We start from the raw sequence: 17601 nt of genomic DNA on the forward strand, positions 1-17601 counted from the left end.
GTACTTCAGTATGGGTGACAGAGCAAGATCCTGTCTTGAAATGAAAAGGAAAGAATTAAGCATTTATTCTGCCTTTCCCACACAAACCATAAACTGCAGAGTAACCAAAAGTTAATATAAGGAGGTTCTTTTTTATGGAAAGATTCTAGCTAATAAATAAGGAATAAAGTATTAGAAATACCACTGTTTCCCAAACCCTAATAAATTAATAGATCTAGCCAATAAGTACCAATGGTTGTTAGCATCACAGAAGAGAGACAACCAGACTTTATGTCCATTGGACTTCCCGATTCCATTAGACTTCCATTGTACTTCCATTACAAAATAGCCACTAGTGTATTGTGCCAAATTATGGAACCTAAATCTGAGCAAGTCTGTACTAAACTAGTATGACTATAATGGACAGGGCATATTAAATGAAACCAGGCTGGGCGTGATGGCTCACGCCTGTAATCCTAGCACTTTGGGATGCCAAGGTGGGTGGATCACTTGGGGTCAGGAGTTCAAGACCTGCATGGCCAACATGGGGAAACTCCGTCTCCAGTAAAAATGCAAAAGTTAGCCAAGTGTGGTGACGCATTTCTATAATACCTGCTACTTCAGAGGGTGAGGCAGGAGAATCACTTGAACCTGGGAGGCAGAGGCTACAGTGAGCCAAGATCACGCCACTGCACTCCAGCCTGGGCAACAGAGTGAGAATCCATCGCAAAAACATAAATAACAAGGAAACTCTTAAGGATGTCATCAGTAATACTGGAACTGGGGCTGTGCAGCACAACAGTATGGTTTCTTCAACTCACTTGCAAAAGGAAGAAAAATAGGGGAGAACTGAAAGATTAAAAGAGACTACTAAAGAGATAGCAACCATTTGCTCTGTGTGATTTTTTTTTTTTTTTTTTAAGACAGTCTCACTCTATCACCCAGGCTGGAGTGCAGTCGCGTGATCTCGGCTCACTACAAGCTCCGCCTCCCAGGTTCACACCATTCTCCCGCCTCAGCCTCCCGAGTAGCTGGGACTACAGGCACCCGCCACCACACATGGCTAATTTTTTGTATTTTCAGTAGAGATGGCATTTCACCATGTTAGCCAGGATGGTCTCGATCTCCTGACCTCGTGATCCACCCGCCGCGGCCTCCCAAAGTGCTGGGATTACAGGCGTGAGCCACCACGCCCAGCCTGCTCTGTGTGATTTTTATTTGCAAATCAAACAGGCAAAATCTTTTAAAAAGAGAAAAGGAAATATGAATAGTGACTGGTGAAACTTCATGATGTTATGGAATTATTTAAGTGTAACAATGGTATTCTGTTTAGTTTCCTTATTTTAGTCCGGGCACGGTGGCTCATGCCTATAATCCCAACACTTTGGGAGGCCAAGGCAGGCAGTTCACTTGAGGCCAGGCATTCAAGACCAGGCTGGCCAACATGGCGAAACCCTATCTCTACTAAAAATTCAAAAAATGTGTTGGGTGTGGTAGCGTACACCTGTAGTCCCAGCTACTCAGGAGGCCGAAGCAGGAGAATTGCTTGAACCCAGGAGGTGGAGGTTGCAGTGAGCCGAGATCACACCACTGCACTCCAGCCAGGGCAACAAGTGAGACTCCGTCTCAAAACAATAAAATAAAGTCCTTATTTTAGAGATACATGTTAAACTATTTACAAGCAAAATGATGTCTAGAATTTAATTCAGGATGATGGGGACGCAGAGGAGCAGCCGGGGGCAGAGACAAGGAGTTAATGATTATTGAGGTTGGACAATGGAAACTTGGGGATTCATTATACCATTCTGTCTACTTGAAACTTTCCATTAAAAAAAAGTTTAACCTAATTCCACTTGAGGTTAACAGGAAGGATTCTAAGTAGAGATTTTAGAATTTAAAAAAATTAAAGCATTAATGCTGCCAGAAAAATAGGCACTTAGGGTCACATGTGAATCTAGCATTAAGCAGTCTAAAAAGTAAAAGAAAGTAAAAGTTAAAAAAAATTGCAGAATATGAAACCCCACCAAAATAATCTGTGGCTCTTTTTCAAAATATAATTTCAAGGCCAAGCATGGTGGCTCATGCCTGTAATCCCAGCACTTTGAGAAGCTGAGGCGTGCAGATAACTGGAGACTAGGAATTAGAGACAAGCCTGGCCAACATAGCGAAACCCCATCTTTACTAAAAATACAAAAAATTAGCTGGGCGTGGTGACGCATGCCTGTAATCTCGGCCACTCGGGAGGCTGAAGCACAAGAATTGCTTGTACTGGGGAGGTGGAGACGGAGGCTATAGTGAGCAGAGATCGTGCCATTGCACTCCAGCCTAGGCAACAGAGCGAGACTCCATCTCAAAAAAAAAAAGTAATTTTATTTTAGATTTTGCAAGAGCTAGTAATTCATTGGCCTTGAATTAGTTATTCTGGCTGACGGTCTTACCATCAAAAGTTCCGGCCGCTTCCTCTCCCTATCTACATACCTCTTTTCTTTGTCAGTCTAGGAAAAAATTGTGAAAGACATTGAAATCCACCAAATCCACCATGGTGGTGCATTCCTGTAATCCCAGCTACTCGGGAGACTTAGGCAGGATAATCACTTGAACCGGGGAGGCGGAGATGCAGTGAGCCAAAATCATGCCATTGCACTCCAGCCTGGCGAACGAGAGTGAAACTACGCCTCAAATATATATATATGTAGAAATATCAAGGCCCAAATGCTATTTCTTTTTATTGTTTTCAAATGAATGTGTCTGTGCTTTGTTGCCTATAAAAATGTCTTCTGTTTCCTTGCAGAGTGAAGAGTTCCACATTTATACCCAGTATTGCACTAACTATCCAAGGTATGGATCAAGAATGGGACAAGAGTACTTTTGCTCACTTTCACATTGTTTCAAGTCAGCTGGTGCAGTACATGTCGTTGTTAGGTGTTCTGTGCCTGGCCTTGTGCTGAATAATATGAGAAGAATGCAAAACATGCTGAGAACAGATTATATATAGGGGCACCCAGATATGGATCCATCTGGGCTTTGGGGCTCCCTGCAGAGCCAGTGTGGGGAAAAATTGAGAAAGTCTATGGAGAAACCAAAAAAATGACTAGGTATCTCCGAAAGGAAACTAAGCAAGCTGTTGCATCAGGGTGAGTCTTGCCTGCTAGCCCTTTTCTGTGCGTGTCATGTTTTTAAGAATTTTGGAAACACTGCTAATGAGTTTTTATAATTTAGGTGGGGAGAGAACAGGTTCTATTTTTTCCAAATAAATTTTACGAACTATGTAAGTTTAAGGGAGTTCAGAGGAAGGACAGATCATCATAAGCCTAGATGAGAAGAGGGGCTTCATCATTATCACCTGGGTTGTTGGTTCAGTTTTTCTTGCATTGGAAGTCAATGTCACAAGGGCCCTGTAGGAAGCATCCTTGGTCAATGTATTGACCATTTCAGTAAGAGAGTTGGGCCTAAGATGATGGGCTACAACTGTAGGAATTTTTTTTTTTCTCCAGAAGACATCTATTGGGCCCTTACTAATTCCTAAGCACTGTACTAAATGCTGTAAATACAAAATACTAAATTTAACTTTTCAAAGAAATCCAGAGATATTGAGGGATTTTTTTTTTTTTTTTTTTTTTTTTTTTTAAAGCAGAGCACCCATCCCGGTGCCTGGCCCCTCCTAGGTTCTTCATAAGTGCTAGTTCATCATCATCCCTGCCCCTTCCCCATTTCATGGATGAAGTAACTGAGGCTCTGATAGGTAAGGTGATTCTCTGAGGGGTGCATAGCTGATGAATGCCCCAACCTGGATTTGAACCAGGGTTTCTTCTCCGACTTCTAAGACCTCGTGCTACTATGAATATGTCCTTGTAAAAGTTGCTGATACTGTGATTCTCCCCCTGCCTTTTTATTTTCCTTTTTTTCCACATGATTAGCAGACTTTGAGTTATGGAATGTTTTGTTTTGTTTTTTTGAGACAGTCTCACTCCACCACCCAGGCTGGAGTGCAGTGGCGCGATCTCAGCTCACTGCAACCTTTACATTTGGGTTCAAATGATTCTCCTACCTCAACCTCCTGAGTAGCTGCAATTATACCGCGCCCTGCCAGACTTTGAGTTATCTTAAGGACCAGCCAGGAAGAAGAGCGCTAGGGAGACTTTACACATTCTGTAGCCAGTCTTGGTAGACAGGTCCCTGACGATAAAGTGGATGGTGGGATCCACCTAGAAGAGAAGCCAACAGGCTGAGCCCTGAGTGTTACTTCTGGAAGGAAGAACAAATAGGTTCCCTGCTCCCCACTGTCAGCAGTAACCTCGGAAAGCCAGTGTAGATTAAAAGACCCAGGATGTTGCTGCATGTGGTGGCATGCATCTCTAGTCCTAGAGCTACTCAAGAGGCTGTGGCAGGAGGATAACTTGAGCCCAGAGGCTGGGGCAGGAGGATAGCTTGAGCCCAGGAGTTGGAGGCTACAGTGAGCTATTATCGCACCACTGCACTGCAGCCCAGGCAACAGAGCAAGATCCTATATCTTAAAGACCCAAGAAGCAGCCAGGTCCAGTGACTTATGCCTGTAATCCTAGCACTTTGGGAGAGCAAGGCAGGCAGATCACCTGGGGTCAGGAGTTCGAGACCAACCTGGGCAACATGGCAGAAACCCGTCTCTACTAAAAATACAAAAATCAGCTAGGCGCGGTGGCACATGCCTGTAATCCCAGCTACTTGGGACACTGAGGCAGGAGAATCCCTTGAACCTAGGAGGCAGAGGTTGCAGTGAACTGAGATCACACCACTGCACTCCAGCCTTTTTGACAGAGAAAGAAAGACTCTGTCTTAAAAAAAAAAAAAAAAAAAAAAACCCGAGAAGCCAGAAGTTCAGAGGCTCAACTTACTCGTGGCAAATACTTTCCCTGGGAGGATCCTTGCTTTCTCCAGTTTCCCCTAAAAAAACAAAACAAAAAATAAATAAATAGACCCACATGCATATTAGAACATTTATTATACATCCTTATCTGTAGACCCACCCATAGTTAATTTACATGGTTTCACTTAAACAATTTTCTCTCTTAAAGGATTTGTTTCCATCTTAATGCTGAAAACATCAGGAGATTGCAGGATGCCCCAGCTAAATCCCATGATTCTAAACCAAAAGCCAGCCTGCCTCACACCCTAACTCAGAGGGATCACAGAATCGGCCCTCAACTTCTCCACAAAACTTCTTCCTCAGGGAAGGGAAAAACGTTCAGATTCTGAAGAATCAACAAAGTTCCGGACCCAATTATGAGAATCTAAAATGATACAGGAGCTTGTTTGGGGAATTATGTTTGTGTAAATTTCATTATAAACATATCATTTGAAGAAATAACTTCTTAATTTAAACTTCCAAAATTGCAAATTCAGATTTTGTGATTTACTAAGAAGAGTACAAAATAAAAACAGCCTCTGTATATGCTAGGCTGCCTCAGAGCCAGGGTAAAGGCAAAATCATTTGCACAAGGACATTTTTAAGAGCTTGTCATTCATGGAGCACTGTCCCAAGCCTGGTGTATGTTGGCAGGAAATAGCAAACAATACCCTTGCCTTCAAGCAGTTTCTATTCTTTTGAAGGTCAGATGCAACTAAATGCGATGGTGAAAGAGCACGTTCTGGAAGATCAAATAAATGTAAATTAACACAGGACCAACTCAGTAATGTGTAATAAAAGCTCAAGGTTAAGGATAATTTTCTGGAGAAAGTTGTCTTTTTTTGGAGTTAGAGTCTCGCTCTCTCGCCCAGGCTGGAGTGCATTGGTGTGATCTCAGCTCACTGCAACCTTTGCCTCCCGGGTTCAAGCAATTCTCTTGCCTCAGCCTCCCAAGTAGCTGGGATTAGAGGCACGTGCCACCACACCCATCTAATTTTTGTATTTTTAGGAGAGATGGGGTTTCACCATGTTGGCCAAGCTGGTCTTGAGCTCCTGATCTCAAGTGATCCACCCGCCTCGGCCTTCCAAAGTGCTGGGATTACAGGCATGAGCCACTATGCCTGGTGAGACAGTTGTCTTTAAAAAAAAAAAATTGAGTCTGACTTTGAAGAAACATGTTAGCAGAGAGGTACTCAAAAGTTGTTCTCAGTGAAGAAGACATGTCCATTTCTTGCCCAGTTGTGTGGTTTTCATATTCATAGAGAAATATTTTAACTTGTCTGCTTGTATCCAATCAGTTTGCTCTCTCAGACCCAAAGTTCCTTTCTCCCACTTAACAAGCCAAAAGTGCCAGGTGTTTCAGCCTATGTGACAATTTTCCTTCCCCCTTTGGAGCCAGGCTGATGATATTAGATGTCACAGGCACATCTTGACAGTGTCCACTATCTTCATACCAGTCACACGTCAGTGATTTTACTGTGAGGAGACACAAGCTCCCACACTCTTCCCCAGGGAGGGGCGCAAACCCGGCCAGGTCCTTGTCCTCAGATGCCTGCCTGTGCCCAAGACTTCCAGGAACCTGGAGCTCAGCATACTCCTAATTTGTTGCAGGTTTTTACCCTTAAGCAAGAGCCCAAGCCTTTAGGTGGCCAAAGGGATACAGAGCAGCCAATTCTGACTCTAAAGAACCTTAGAAACATTCCTGGGTTACACGATGGAGAGTTTTGAAATCTTGACTCAAGGGGAAAATAAATCAATGTGAATAGATTTTTCTCAAAGTAGATTGGCACAAAAGGGATTCTAATGGTTTAATTATGAAACTTCCATTTAACTTCCTCACAGCCTTATTTTCTTGTTTGGCTCTATCTGATTTTCTCAATTAATCCTGAAAATGTTACTGACTTAGGGAGAAAAGGGCTGAAATTATTTCCACCTGCTTCCTTCTACATTTTGAGAACAAAAGATTTTTAATTTACATGTGTGTGACTGCACAAGCCATTAACTTGCTTTGTGATATGAGCATTGTTTCAACCATTGCCTTAAGATGTTTTGGGGCTATCTATGCCCAGCACCTGGGGGGGATCTGGGTTGAAGGAATTCTTTGGAACACCCTGATCTGAGGCACACTCCATAGGAGCAAGACTATCTGGCTTTCCCAGAAGCTGTATTTTGTGTAAGGACAACAATTTGGAGGTGGAAAGGGAGACCTGTTCAAAGATTCCCCCAAGGGAAGAGGTCTCTAAGGAAGGCCACCACATAGGGTCCCAGTTTGTGCATCATATAAAAGGGGCCAGCAGAGGGGGTGATAAATGCTCTGACAGGGAACCGGATCTTCTAGCAGGAAGGAACTCCTTTTTCTTAGTAAAAAGAAAGTCTGCCTACTCTTTATAATCTAACCTGTGGAAATGGAATATAGACGTGCTGTGTGAGCACTGCACAGGGATACCCAGATAGGGCACAGCTAGGGGCTAAAATCCCACTCAGATAAATTTTGCGAAGCCATGAACCCTGGCACAAGGCTGCGTCTCCTAGAAATGCAGTGAGCTGAGATCCGGCCACTGCACTCCAGCCTGGGCGACAGAGCGAGACTCCGTCTCAAAAAAAAAAAAAAAAAAAGAAGGAACTTGTTCCTTAGGAGCCATGAGTCCAGGGTGCCACTGCCGCTGGGTCCAGTGCCTTTATCTAATTCCCAGAGGGACCCCTTTCTCCAATTTACCTAAAGGCATGCTGATCTGGCTGCAGCTCTGGAACTACCCTACCCATTTTAGAGCAGTTACACTTGTAATGGCATTTAAAACTTGAATATCCACATAAAGCATTACAGTTTAGATAAAAACATGGATTCTTCCTGCAGATCCGTGGCTGTGCTAACAGAGTGCATGAGGAACAAGATACTGGCCAAATTCTTCAGGGAACGTCAGGAAACTCTGAAGCACTCGCTGCCTCTGGGGTCCTATCTCTTGAAACCAGTGCAGCGGATTCTCAAGTATCATCTCCTTCTGCATGTAAGTTTCTGCCTGGCGTGAGCACTTTCCAGAGGATGGGAGTTTTGTGTGTATATATTAAGTTTGGTGGAAAATACCAGAAAATGCTGTGGACATATGGAAACATTTCCCACACTCATATTTCACAACTGACTAATCTGCTTTGAGGATTTTGGAGATATTTATATTCTGGGCCTGTAGCCCCATTGACAACAGCCAAGAGAAGAGATTAATCTTAGTTCTGATTCTGATGGGGCTTAGGAGTGCCTCGCCCTGTGCACTGACAGTTTCAGGCAGGGAGCTATCATGCAAATGGAAAACAGATTTTGTAATGTTTCCATCAGCCCCGATTCAGTAGGCAATTGGAAAGGAAAGCTGTTTGTCATAGATTGGCTTTTGTACGGAGAGCAAAGAGAAGGGGCTAAAAAGGGAGAGGACAGATGAGCAGAGTCGTAAGTGACCTCCACGCTGGGCTTAGCGTCACTTCAGGTGTCTCTCCTCTTATATTATTTTCCACTACTTTTACAAAATTCAAGAAGGCTTTAGAAACAAAGATAATCATATCTCTTAAATTCTTTTTTCTTTTCTTTTTTTTTTTTTTTTTTTCTTGAGACAGGGTCTGGCTCTGTTGCCCAGGCTGGCATGCGTGGTGTAATCACAGATCACTACAACCTCCACCTCCTGGGCTCAAGCAGTCCTCCTACCTCAGCACCCTGAGTAGCTGGGACTCCAGGTGTCCACCACCATGCCCGGCTAATTTTTTTGTATTTTTGGTAAAGATAGAATGTCACCATGTTGCCCAGCCTGGTCTCAAACTCCTGAGCTCAAGCAATCCTCCTGCCTCAGTCTCCCAAAGGGCTGGGATTACAGACATGAGCCACCACGCCCGGCCTCAAATTCTTATTTCTTACCCTCCAAAAAAGTTGATGCGAATGAAAAAAAAAAAAAAATACCTATGATAGTAGGTAATTTTCATTCTGTAAGTAGGACTTGCTTACTTTTGTAGCAGGAGAAAGACAGTGCAGTGGAGTGGTTAGGAACAGGGCTCTGGGAAAGACCGCCTGGGTCTAAATCTTATCATTTGCCCACATTCACTGTGACTCACAGGCATTTGATAACAGTAAGCTATTGTTTTTTATTATTTTTATGATACATTAAAATCCCCTTTTTAAAGGAATTTTAATTCAGAGTTCCTCTCCACATCAACAGGCCTGCAGTTTACAGGTATCTTTTTTTAAGTGATTCCAGGTTTCTAACTTGGATAATTATTCCAGGTTTGTTTGGTTCATATATATTTAAAATTTCAAGAACTTTGTCCATCTTTACTAGCAATTTCTTAGCTTCGTCTGTTTGCCTGGGTGGCTTATCTTTGGAGAATCTTATGTTCGCTGAAGTCACATCGGGGATATTATTTTAATTTTTAAATTGATCCTTATGACCTCTTAGATTTATTGGGTTTATTTGCGAAATCAGTGTCCAAATAACTCTTAAATAAGATTTGTCTCAGGACACATCTCTGCTGAATTCTGTTAATATAATGTCTAAGACGCGTGTGTCCCAACAATCTCTAATATGGTCTTCTAGACAGTGAGATGGCCATCAGTCAAAAGGAAAGTTTAAGATCTCAGTTAAGCATGTGAGACAACAAGTCAAGATCCTTACAAAAAGTTAATTAACAGGAAAAACAGCCTTTATCCTGCATATTAAGGGCTGGCAGTGAAGAAAAAAAAAGTGGTTAGATTAATCTAAAACTGACTTCTGGTTGCTTTTGAAGTGTTTTCTGTTTTCATAGATGATCAGAGGGCTCCCTCTATGTCATTCACATCATTTCTTTCTTTTTCTTTTCTTTTTTTTTTTTTTTAAGATGGAGTTTCTCTCTTTTGCCAGATTAGAGTGCAGTGGCACAATCTCAGCTCACTGCAACTTCTGCCTCCCAGGTTCGAGTGATTCTCCTGCCTCAGCTTCCCGAATAGCTGGGACTACAGGTGCGCACCACCATGCCCAGCTAATTTTTTGTATTTTTAGTAGAGATGGGGTTTCGCCATATTGGCCAGGATGGTCTCGATCTCTTGACCTCATGATCTGCCTGCCTCGGCCTCTCAAAGTGCTGGGATTACAGGAGTGAGCCACCGCGCCCAGCCCATTCACATCATTTCAAAGTTATGTAGCCATCCATGAAAATCCCCACAGAAATATCCTCTGTACCTCCCAGTCTGTTTACTGATGAGCACAATTGTCTCTCAGGCTAAAAGAAGAAATCATTATGTTTTCAAATTTGCCATTTAGGACCTTGTTAACAGCTGAGTCCAAGCATGGAAAGAAAATGTAAATTCTTTTACAGTTTCTAGCTAGATGAAAAAGTTGAGTATTCAGTAAAAGTAAACAAAGATTTACGTCATTACTATAAAATAATGGGACTAATCTTCAAGTTATACCATAACATTTAACCTCCACCTGTTAGCTGATTATGTATAATAAATGTAACAAGAACGATCTAATTGATTAGTATTTTCTTACCGTTTTAGGCACTAATATAGGATTACTGTTATTGTTGTTTTTAAGAAGGCAATAGTTTCAGTTTAATAAGCACTTATTTACCACCCAGCTCTCTGCTGGGCACTGAGGAGAGAGAAAGAATCAAAGGAACTATATACAATAGTCTGTATCTTTAGACTGTTGAGGATCAAGGGACAAGTATCTTATGTGCTCAAAAGAATTAGAACAAAGATCCTGTCCCTCTCTCATGTTCCTGGGATTGTGGGCCTCCAGTGGTAAGATGATTGCTAATGTAACATACTTCTGACCATCAGAGAATTGAGTGCTGAAACCATGAGATCCTTCTCAACACTCTGAAGGATTGTCTTTAGTCCACTTCATTTGGCCTTTAAAACCTTGTCTGTAGGAAAATGTGCTAAAATGCCTACTTGCTATAGAGATCGTTTTGTAAAGATAGTTTTCACTATATTTTTGAGTCTGTTAAATATTAAGGTCCTGTATGAAACATTTTGCTTCCTAAATAAATAAGGGAAAAAATAAGTATGCATTTTATCTTGTAAGAGTGAGAACTATATTACTGAGAACTGTTTAACATTGGCCACCAGGAAGCTCAGAACTCTACAGCTATAAAATGAATTCCCACATCTGTTATAATAACTGTAATATCACTGTGATACTCAATGGGCTACATGCATGTTGTATTTTATCATGTTTATCCTGGAATTCTATTCCAGTTTTATCTTTCCTATCCCTTTTTTTTTTTTTTCTCCTTATCGTACCATTTTGTTGCAGGTATTTCCAGCCTCAAAATCTTAAAGAATGATGGTAGTCTGTAAATATTTTATCAATTAATTAATTATTTATTTATTTTAAGGCAGACTCTCACTCTGTCACCCAGGCTGGATTGCAGTGGCCCAATCTTGGCTCACTGCAACCTCTGTCTCCCAGGTTCAAGTGATTGTTCTGCTTCAGCCTCCAAAGTAGCTGGAAGTACAGGCATGCGCCACCATGCCCAGCTTATTTTTGTATTTTTAGGAGAGACAGGGTTTCACCGTGTTGGCCAGGCTGGTCTCGAACTCCCAACCTCAGGTGATCCACCCATCTCGGCCTCCCGAAGTGCTGGGATTATAGGCGTGAGCCACCACACCCAGCTGGTAGTGTGTAAATAAATAAGTAAAAATAAAATATAAGGAACTAATCATAGAGGTGGCATTTGTTTCACTGGCTGTATGAAAAAAATGGGAAAAAAATTGTTCTTTTTTGTTTAAGGAAATAGAAAATCACCTTGATAAGGACACAGAAGGCTATGATGTGGTGCTTGATGCTATAGACACAATGCAGCGAGTCGCCTGGCACATCAATGACATGAAGCGGAAACATGAGCACGCGGTCCGGTTACAGGTGGGCCTGCGAGGTGTCGGTGCCCGGCAGGGTTGCAGGTGTACTGACTGACTGTTTTCCCAATAAAATATTAAGACTGTGCAAGTACTGCACTACGCTCACGGTCTTCAGTGTAGTTCTCCCTGAAAAAAGTTCAGGACATCAGTAATACTGACCATTGTCTAGTATGGCTATTTAAGAGAAAGTGACATTATAACTTTCTTTTTTTTTTTTTTTTTTTTTTTCTGAGATGGAGTTTCGCTCTTGTTGCCCAGACTGGAGTGCAATGGCACAATCTCAGCTCACCACAACCTCTGCCTCCAGCGTTCAAGCAATTACTCTGCCCTAGCCTCCCGAGTAGCTGAAATTATAGGCATGCCTGGCTTATTTTGTATTTTTAGTAGAGATGGGGTTTCTCTATGTTGGTCAGGCTGGTCTCGATTTCCTGACCTCAGGTGATCCACCCGCCTCAGCCTCCCAAAGTGCTGGGATTACAGGCGTGAGCCACCAATTTTGTATTTTTAGTAGAGACGGGGTTTCTCCATGTTGGTCAGGCTGGTCTCGAACTCCCGACCTCAGCTGATGTGCCCACCTCAGCCTCCCAAAGTGCTGGGATTGCAGGCATGAGCCACCACACCCAGCCAACATTATAACTTTTAAGCTAATTGTTTGCTTATAGCCCCTTTGATGATCTAAGTTAAAATTTTGAGTCTTCTACTTCTATGAATTGCAAATTTAGTAATTCTTGTTTAAAGCAACTTTCCGTAAACTATGTAAACACTTGTTAAGCCTTTATTCCTCTGCCACCAGTTCCTGCAAAATCATGAGGTGGTGTGTGGGTGGTCATAGGCAGGGGACACAGAGGAGGGGGAGCCAAGGCTGAACCAGCTCCTTTACAGTCACTTGGGATGTGACCCTCCAGCATGTCATTTTAGTTTCCTTTTTTTTTTTTTTTTTGTTTTTGGAGATGAAGTTTCACTCCTGTTGCCCAGGCTGGAACGCAGTGGCACAATCTCAGTTCAGTGCAACCTTCGGCTCCCGAGTTCAAGCGATCCTCCTGCCCCTAGTAGTTGGGATTACAGGGGCATACCACCACGCCCGGCTAATTTTCTGTTTTTAGTAGAGATGGTGTTTCACCAGGTTGACCAGGCTTGTCTTGAACTCCTAACCTCTGATGATCCACCTGCCTCAGCCTCCCGAAGTGCTGGGATTACAGGCGTGAGCCACCACGCCCTACAGTTTCCTCATTTTTAAAATAAGACAGAGAAGTTTGCTAAAGGCCTATCCAGCACAAACATTTTGAGCCCTAAATCTTAAGAAACTTTTGACAGATGTTGGGCCAGTGAGCATGCCCTGGGGACTTCAATAGATGCACTATGAAAAACAAAACAAGAGGCTGCGTGGGCCCAGAGGCCAGTTCCAGGCTCCTGGCTGTCCCTAGAGTGAGACAGAAAAGCCCAAAGTGACTCCACACTATACAGAGTGGCCTTGCCTAACTCGAGAAAAAGGGATACCTTATTTGGCTCATAAGTCAGAACAAACTCTGTAGGCTTCAGGTATAGGCAGCCAGAGTGTGGTGTGATGTCATTGACTATCAAAAATCGGAGGAAGATGACATTCCCATCTTCCGGGCTGCTGTTGTTTTTTTTTTTGGCAACGGCAACAAAAGTTTAATGCTTTATCATACAAGTGTTTTGCAGACATAATATCAGAATCCATTGAATACAGTCGTCCCCCTGATCCGCAGTTTCACTTCCGGCAGTTTCATTTGCCTGTGGTCAACCAAGGTTAGAACATTTTAAATGAGGGCCAGGAGTGATGGCTCACACCTGTAAGCCCTGCACTTTGGGAGGCCGAGGCAGGTGGATTTCTTGATATCAGGAGTTCAAGTCCAGCCAGGCAACATGGTGAAACCCTGTCTCTACTAAAACTATAAAAGATTAGCTGGGCGTGGTGGCACATGCCTATAATCCCAGCTACTTGGGAGGCTGAGGCAGGAGAATTGCTTGAACCCAGGAGGTGGAGGTTGCAGTAAGCTGAGATCGTGCCATTGCACTGCAGCCTGAGTGACAGAGCGAGACTCTGTCTCAAAAAAAAAAAAAGAAAGAAAAAAGAAAACTACAAAAAATTAGCCGGGCATGGTTGCACACACCTGTAACCCCAGCTACTTGGGAGGCTGAGGTGGGAGAATCGCTGGAACCCGGGACACAGGGTTGCAGGGAGCTGAGATCACATCACTGCACTCTAGCCTGGGAAACAGGGCAAGACTCCATCTCAAAAAAGAAAAAATTTACATGGAAAATTCTGGAAATAATCTGTAAATTTTAAATTGTGTACCATTCTGAGTAGCGTGATGGAATCTCATGCTGCCCTTCTCCCTCCCACCTAGGACATGAATCACCCCTTTGTCCAATCACACTGCCTACGGCCACTCACCTGTTAGTCACTCAGCAGCTGGCTTGGTTATCAGATCGACTGTCTTGTTTTGCAATGCTTGTGTTCAAGTCAACCTTATTCTCTTCATAATGCCCCCAAACGGAGCAGTGATGCTGACATATTGTTATAATTATTCTAATTTATTATCAGTTATTGTTGTTAATATCTTATGCCTAATTTATAAATTAAACTTTATCATAGGTATGTATTTGTAAGGAAAACATAGTATATTTAGGGGTCGACACTATCCCCAGTTCCGAGAATCCACTGGGGGTCTTGGAACATATCCCCTGCAGATAAGGGGGACTGCTGTATTCAGAAATGTCTAAATGGCTGGTTTTTCATATTCTGTGAAGCTGCTTGACATTCTGAAGTCATTACTGAATCAGACTCTGGCTCAAACTAATACTCCATTTCTGTTCATTTCTGTTTTCAACCAGTAAAGTTTTTGTTGTCTTGTGGGTTCCTTAATTAAATGGTGCTTGTGACTGTTTTTGTTTTTCAAAATAATAAAATCAACTTCCTTTAAAAACACTGATATTGATATACAATAAATTCCACAGAAAAGTCAAAGTCATGTTATTAGTTTATATTTATCAATTTCCATTAAAAGCACTAAAACGGGGAGTGGGGCAAGTGGGGGTGGTTAATGAATACAAAACTTTACTTAGAGACAATAAGATCTAGGCCAGATGCGGTGGCTCACACCTGTAATCCCAGCAGTTTAGGAGGCTGAGGCAGGCAGATCACCCAAGGTTGGGAGTCTGGGACCAGCCTGGCCAACATAGTGAAACCCCATCTCTTCTAAAAATACAAAAATTAGCCAGGCATGGTAGTGGGTGCCTGTAATCCCAGCTACTTGAGAGGCTGAGGCAGGAGAATCACTTGAACCCAAGAGACAGAGGTTGCAGTGAGCCAAGATTGCGTCACTGCACTCCAGCCTGGACAACAGAGCGAGGCTCTGTCTCAAAAAAAAAAAAAATGTTGAATAAGATCTAGTATTTGATAGTACAACAGGGGTATTACAGTCAACAATAACTTATAAAATAACAAAGTGTAATCAGAATGTTCATAACACAAAGAAATGATAAATGCTGGAGGTGACGGAGGACCATTTACCCTGATGTGTTTATTATGCATTGTATGCCTGTCAAAATATCTCATGTACCCCATAAATATATACACCTACTGTGAACCCATAAAATTTTAAAATTTTAACAAAAAAAGTACTGAAACATAAGTTAGGGGCAAAGAAAGGTTCCTTTCGTTTCCCTGAGTAAGTAAATTTAAACTCAAGAAATTTCTGAGAAAATGACGTGGATGATTTATATAGGCTTTAGTTTTGAATTACTTACGTGTGGTATGAACTTCGGTATCTAGAAGAAAGTCTTCAAGTCAACAACTCTGAAGGGTTTTTTCCCCAGAGAAGAGGGGATGAGAAAAATCAAGGGAAGGGGTTGGATGCAGTGGCTCACATCTGTAATCCCAGCACTTTCAGAGGTCCAGGTGGGCAGATCACTTGAGGTCAGGAGTTGAAGACCAACCTGGCCAACATGGCAAAACCCCATCTCTACTAAAATTATAAAAAAATTTAGCCAGGCATGGTGATGGGCACCTGTAATCCCAGCTACTCAGGAGGCTGAGGCAGGAGACTCGCTTGAACCGGCGAGGTGGAGGTTGCAGTGAGCCCTGATTGCGCCACTTCCTTCCAGCCTGGGTGACAGAGCGAGACTTTGTCTCAAGGAAACAAAACAAAACAAAGAAAATCAAGTGAAGGAGGCCTATCTGAGAGGGTCCCATACTGGTGGCCCCTGGACCTGGCTTTTGAAAGATGTAAGGGCTGCTGTGAGCCACAGCATGGCATGATGAAGGAATGGAAATAAGTAAGTAGCAGCTCATCAACTAACAGCCTGATTTCATTTCTGTTAGCCCTTAAGTGACACCACCTGTAAATGCAGATCCATGTCATAGACCATCAGATACCATGTAGATCGTTAGACCCCGTCAGGGACGATTTGGCACCATTCTTCAGGCTCAACAGATGGGCCATCAAGCCCTTGGTGCCTGACTTCTGCCTCCTGTTAAATGCCGTGGCCCATTCCCTTTCTCAGGAGATACAGAGTTTGCTCACTAACTGGAAGGGGCCAGACCTGACCAGCTATGGGGAACTGGTGCTTGAGGGAACCTTCCGCATCCAGCGAGCCAAGAATGAGCGGACACTCTTCCTCTTTGACAAGCTGCTGCTCATCACGAAGAAGAGAGATGACACGTTTACATACAAAGCTCACATCCTGGTAGGTCTGCACGCTGGCCATGGGCAGGGACTCAGATCCCCAGTTCCATTCCCTCCTGAGTGTGCCTCACCCCCTCTGCTGTCTCTGCTCTAGTGTGGCAACCTCATGCTCGTGGAGGTGATTCCGAAGGAGCCGCTCAGCTTCAGCGTCTTCCACTACAAGAATCCCAAGCTGCAGCACACAGTCCAGGTAGCGGCCAGGCCCTGGCCTCTCCACAAGGCCCCTTTGTGTAATGATGAGTGCTGTGTACCAGGCGGCTTTTTGAGAGCGTTCTGGCCACATGGTCATTTCCCATCTCATCAGAGGGTCCTGTGGGTGGTGGTATCAAGTTGTCTGACTGTCTGCATCTCGTCTTGGCAGGCCAAATCCCAGCAAGACAAACGCCTCTGGGTTCTGCACCTAAAGAGACTGATTCTGGAGAATCATGCAGCCAAGATTCCAGCTAAGGTAGGACACTGAATAATTAATGCACAGTGAAACGGGAGAGAGAGCAGAGAATCATTTGAACCTGGGTGGCGGAGGTTACTGTGAGCCGTGATCACGTCATTGCACTCTAGACTGGGTGACAGAATGAGACTGTCTCAAAAAAAAAAAAACAAAGAGACTGGGTCAAAAAAAAAAAAAGTTTAGAATTAGAATCTGGGAGTGACAACCATTAATCAGATCATCTAATTACTAATGAAGTCCCAGCAAGGCATCCTGATAGGATAAATGTTCAACTTCAGAATAAAAAGGTTGGCATGGTGGCTCATGCCTGTAATCCCAGCACTTTGGGAGGCTAAGGCAGGTGGAACACTTTAGCCTGAGAGTTCAAGACCAGCCTGGGCAACAAAGTGAGACACCCGTCTCTACATAAAATATAAAGGTTAGCCCCCAGCATGATGGCACGCACCTGTAGTCCCAGCTACTCTGGGAGGCTGAGGTGGGAGGATCACCTGGGTCCAGGAGGCAGAGGTTGCAGTGAGCTGAGATTGCATCACTGTACTCCAGCCTGGGTGACACAGCAAGACTCTGTCGCAAAAAAAAAAAAAAGAAAGAAAGAAAATTGAGAGACAGGAAATGTAGGAACTATGTCTCAGCTAAACCAGCCATTAACATCAAAAAGATTCACATGGGGCCAGGCGCGGTGGCTCACACCTGTAATCCTAGC

General features: G+C 43.2%; 1 protein-coding gene across 4 annotated transcripts in view; it reads left to right on the top strand.

The window, feature by feature from the left end:
• PLEKHG1 (pleckstrin homology and RhoGEF domain containing G1) overlaps nt 1-17601 on the top strand; it is a 243528-nt gene that overhangs the window by 194834 nt on the left and 31093 nt on the right. For 3 of the 4 annotated variants that reach the window (XM_023206155.1, XM_023206156.3, XM_023206157.1), the window contains exons 6-11: nt 2771-2817; nt 7716-7866; nt 11611-11742; nt 16269-16451; nt 16545-16640; nt 16812-16898. In XM_023206155.1, coding sequence (XP_023061923.1) covers nt 2771-2817; nt 7716-7866; nt 11611-11742; nt 16269-16451; nt 16545-16640; nt 16812-16898 — 696 coding nt within the window. The remainder of the gene's footprint in view (nt 1-2770; nt 2818-7715; nt 7867-11610; nt 11743-16268; nt 16452-16544; nt 16641-16811; nt 16899-17601) is intronic. The other variant, XM_023206158.1, reaches the window with a different exon arrangement.

This window comes from Piliocolobus tephrosceles, chromosome 5, assembly GCF_002776525.5.
Source record: "Piliocolobus tephrosceles isolate RC106 chromosome 5, ASM277652v3, whole genome shotgun sequence".
Taxonomy (NCBI): Eukaryota; Metazoa; Chordata; class Mammalia; order Primates; family Cercopithecidae; genus Piliocolobus; species Piliocolobus tephrosceles.